This window comes from Salvelinus sp. IW2-2015, unplaced genomic scaffold, assembly GCF_002910315.2.
Source record: "Salvelinus sp. IW2-2015 unplaced genomic scaffold, ASM291031v2 Un_scaffold7468, whole genome shotgun sequence".
Taxonomy (NCBI): domain Eukaryota; kingdom Metazoa; phylum Chordata; class Actinopteri; order Salmoniformes; family Salmonidae; genus Salvelinus; species Salvelinus sp. IW2-2015.
This window is the reverse complement of record NW_019948728.1, coordinates 15,297-18,598: the sequence shown is the minus strand read 5'-3', so window position 1 is coordinate 18,598 and position 3,302 is coordinate 15,297. Positions and strand designations below refer to the sequence as shown.

The 3,302-nt window shown below is 46.9% G+C and overlaps 1 protein-coding gene across 1 annotated transcript; it reads left to right on the top strand.

Moving 5' to 3' along the window:
- The first annotated feature begins 1,241 nt into the window (after window positions 1-1,241).
- Window positions 1,242-2,072, top strand: LOC139027105 (uncharacterized). Its single transcript, XM_070442274.1, has one exon. It carries the CDS (start codon window positions 1,242-1,244, stop codon window positions 2,070-2,072), a length of 831 nt encoding a protein of 276 aa, XP_070298375.1.
- Window positions 2,073-3,302: the final 1,230 nt, after the last annotated feature.

The window sequence follows — 3,302 nt, the reverse complement described above, 5'->3', positions numbered from 1 at the left end:
TATGTTCTGCTCTACTCTGGTCTGGTCTGGTCTGTTCTGCTCAACTCTGTTCTGTTCTGCTCAACTCTGCTCTGTTCTGTCTTGGTTTGTTCTGTTCTGCTCTGTTCAGCTCTGTTCTGCTCTGGTTTGTTCTGTTCTGCTCTGTCTGTTCTGTTCGTTCTATTCTGTTCTACTCTGATCTGTGAACTGCTAAGCTAGTTGGTTATCATTGCCAGGCTCTACAGTCTGTGGCGGTGAGGTGTTAAACAGTAACATATAATCTGACCCTGCAGCGCTGCAGCCGCCCGGGACTCAATGGATGTCCACAATAACTCACCCACCTGTCTTGTGGGCTCCGTTCGAAATGGCTCCCTATTCCCTATATAGTGCACTACTTTTATCCAGAGCTCTGTGGCACCCTATTACCTATATAGTGCACTACATTTAGCCATATCCCTGTGTTGCAATGTGTTCCCAGAGGTGGGTAGAGTACAGAAACATCTGTAATTAAGTAAAAGTCCTGTTACCGAGAGTGTAATTTACTCAAGAAAAGTAACCCTGTTAAGAAACTACTCAAGTAGAAGTAAAACGGATACGGTTGGAAAACTGCTTCAGTAGTGCCAACACATTGAGTTTGGGCATGTTTTTACCCTCATGGTAAACTTTGGCAGCAAACACAAAGGACAACTTAGTGCAATTGATTTGACATTTATGTATTATTAAGCCTGTCAGCACCAAGACCAGCATCATGACCAGCACCATGACCAGTACCATGACCAGCATCATGACCAGCACCATGACCAGCATCATGACCAGTACCATGGCCAGCATCATGACCAGCATCATGACCAGCACAATGACCAGCACCATGACCAGCACCATACCAGCACCATGACCAGCATCATGACCAGTACCATGACCAGTACCATAACCAGCACCATGACCAGCCACATGACCAGTACCATGACCAGCATCATGACCAGCATCATGACTAGCACAATGACCAGCACAACGACCAGCACCCTGACCAGCACCATGACCAGCACAATGACCAGTACCATGACCAGCATCATGACCAGCACCATGACCAGCATCATGACCAGTACCATGACCAGTACCATAACCAGCATCATGACCAGTACCATGACCTGCATCATGACCAGCATCATGACCAGCACCATGACCAGCATCGTGACCCGCGCAATGACCAGCATCATGACCAGCACCATGACCAGTACCATGACCAGCACATGACTAGCACAATGACCAGTACCATGACCAGCACCATGACCAGCACCATGACCAGCATCATGACCAGCATCATGACCAGCACCATGACCAGCACAATGACCAGTACTATGACCAGCATCATGACCAGTACCATGACCAGTACCATAACCAGCATCATGACCAGTACCATGACCAGCATCATGACCAGCATCATGACCAGCATCATGACCAGCACAATGGCCAGTACCATGACCAGTACCATAACCAGCATCATGACCAGCACCATGACCAGCATCATGACCAGCACCATGACCAGCACCATGACCAGCATCATGACCAGTACCATGACCAGCACCATGACCAGTACCATGACCAGCATCATGACCAGCATCATGACCAGTACCATGACCAGTACCATGACCAGTACCATGACCAGCATCATGACCAGTACCATGCCCAGCATCATGACCAGCACCATGACCAGCACAATGGCCAGTACCATGACCAGCATCATGACCAGCACCCTGACCAGCACCATGACCAGCACCAGCACCATGACCAGTACCATGACCAGCATCATGACCAGCATCATGACCAGCACCGTGACCAGCACCATGACCAGTACCATGACCAGCACCATGACCAATACCATGACCAGCATCATGACCAGTACCATGACCAGCACCCTGACCAGCACCAGCACCATGACCAGTACCATGACCAGCACCCTGACCAGCACCATGACCAGTACCATGACCAGCACCCTGGCCAGCACCCTGACCAGCACCATGACCAGCACCATGACCAGCACCATGACCAGCATCATGACCAGCACCCTGACCAGCACCATGACAGCACCATGACCAGTACCATGACCAGTACCATGACCAGCATCATGTCCAGCACCATGACCAGCATCGTGACCAGCACCATGACCAGCACCACCTATTGACAGTGCACCTCAGAGAAAAACTCACAAGAGTATTTTGACAGAAGAACATGAAAAGCTATTCATAACATGGCATTCGTATGTAGTTGACCTTTAAATCAGTTGTGCTCCTAGCAAGAGACCATTGTGTTTGGCGTGCGTTGTTTCTGTATCCTACTATATGCTACAATGTACAGCAAAACAAATGCCGACCCGATTGATACAAATGATCATATTCTGCCAGGTACAGTACCTTGCAAACGTATTCATCCCCTTTGGCGTTTTCCCTTTTTTGTTGCATTACAACCTGTAATTTAAATTGATTTTTATTTGGATTTAATGTAATGGACATACACAAAATAGTCCAAATTGGTGAAGTGAAATGAAAAAATGACTTGTTTCAAAAAATTCAAAAAAATATCAATTGGAAAAGTTGATGCATGCATATGTATTCACCCCCTTTGCTATGAAGCCCCTAAATAAGATCTGGTGCAACCAATTACCTTCAGAAGTCACATAATTAGTTCAATGAAGTCCACCTGTGTACAATCTAAGTSTCACATGATCTCAGTATATTTATATACCTGTTCTGAAAGGCCCCAGAGTCTGCAACCTCACTAAGCAAGGGGCACCACCAAGCAAGCAGCACCATGAAGACCAAGGAGCTCTCCAAACAGGTCAGGGACAAAGATGTGGAGAAGTACAGATCAGGGTTGGTTTATAAAAAATTATCTGAAACTTTGAACATTCCACGGAGCACCATTAAATCCATTATTAAAAAATGGAGAGAATATGGCACCACAACAAACCTGCCAAGAGAGGGCTGCCCACCAAAACTCATGGACCAGGCAAGAAGGGAATTATTCAGAGAGGCAACAAAGAGACCAAAGATAACCCTGAAGGAGCTGCAAAGTTCCACAGCGGAGATTGGAGTATCTGTCCATAGGACCACTTTAATTAAGCCGTACACTCCACAGAGCTGGGCTTTACGGAAGAGTTGCCAGAAAAAAAGCCATTGCTTAAAGAAGAAAATAAGCAAACAGGTTTGGTGTTCGCCAAAAGGMATGTGGGAGACTGCCCAAACATATGAAAGAAGGTACTCTGGTCAGATTTAGCTTTTTGGCAATCAAGGAAAACGCTATGTCTGGCGCAAATCCAACACCTC

What these genes read in the sequence shown, in the direction of transcription:
- LOC139027105 (XM_070442274.1), top strand. Translation starts at nt 1,242, where the DNA reads ATGACCAGTACCATGACCAGCACCATGACCAGCACCATGACCAGCATC.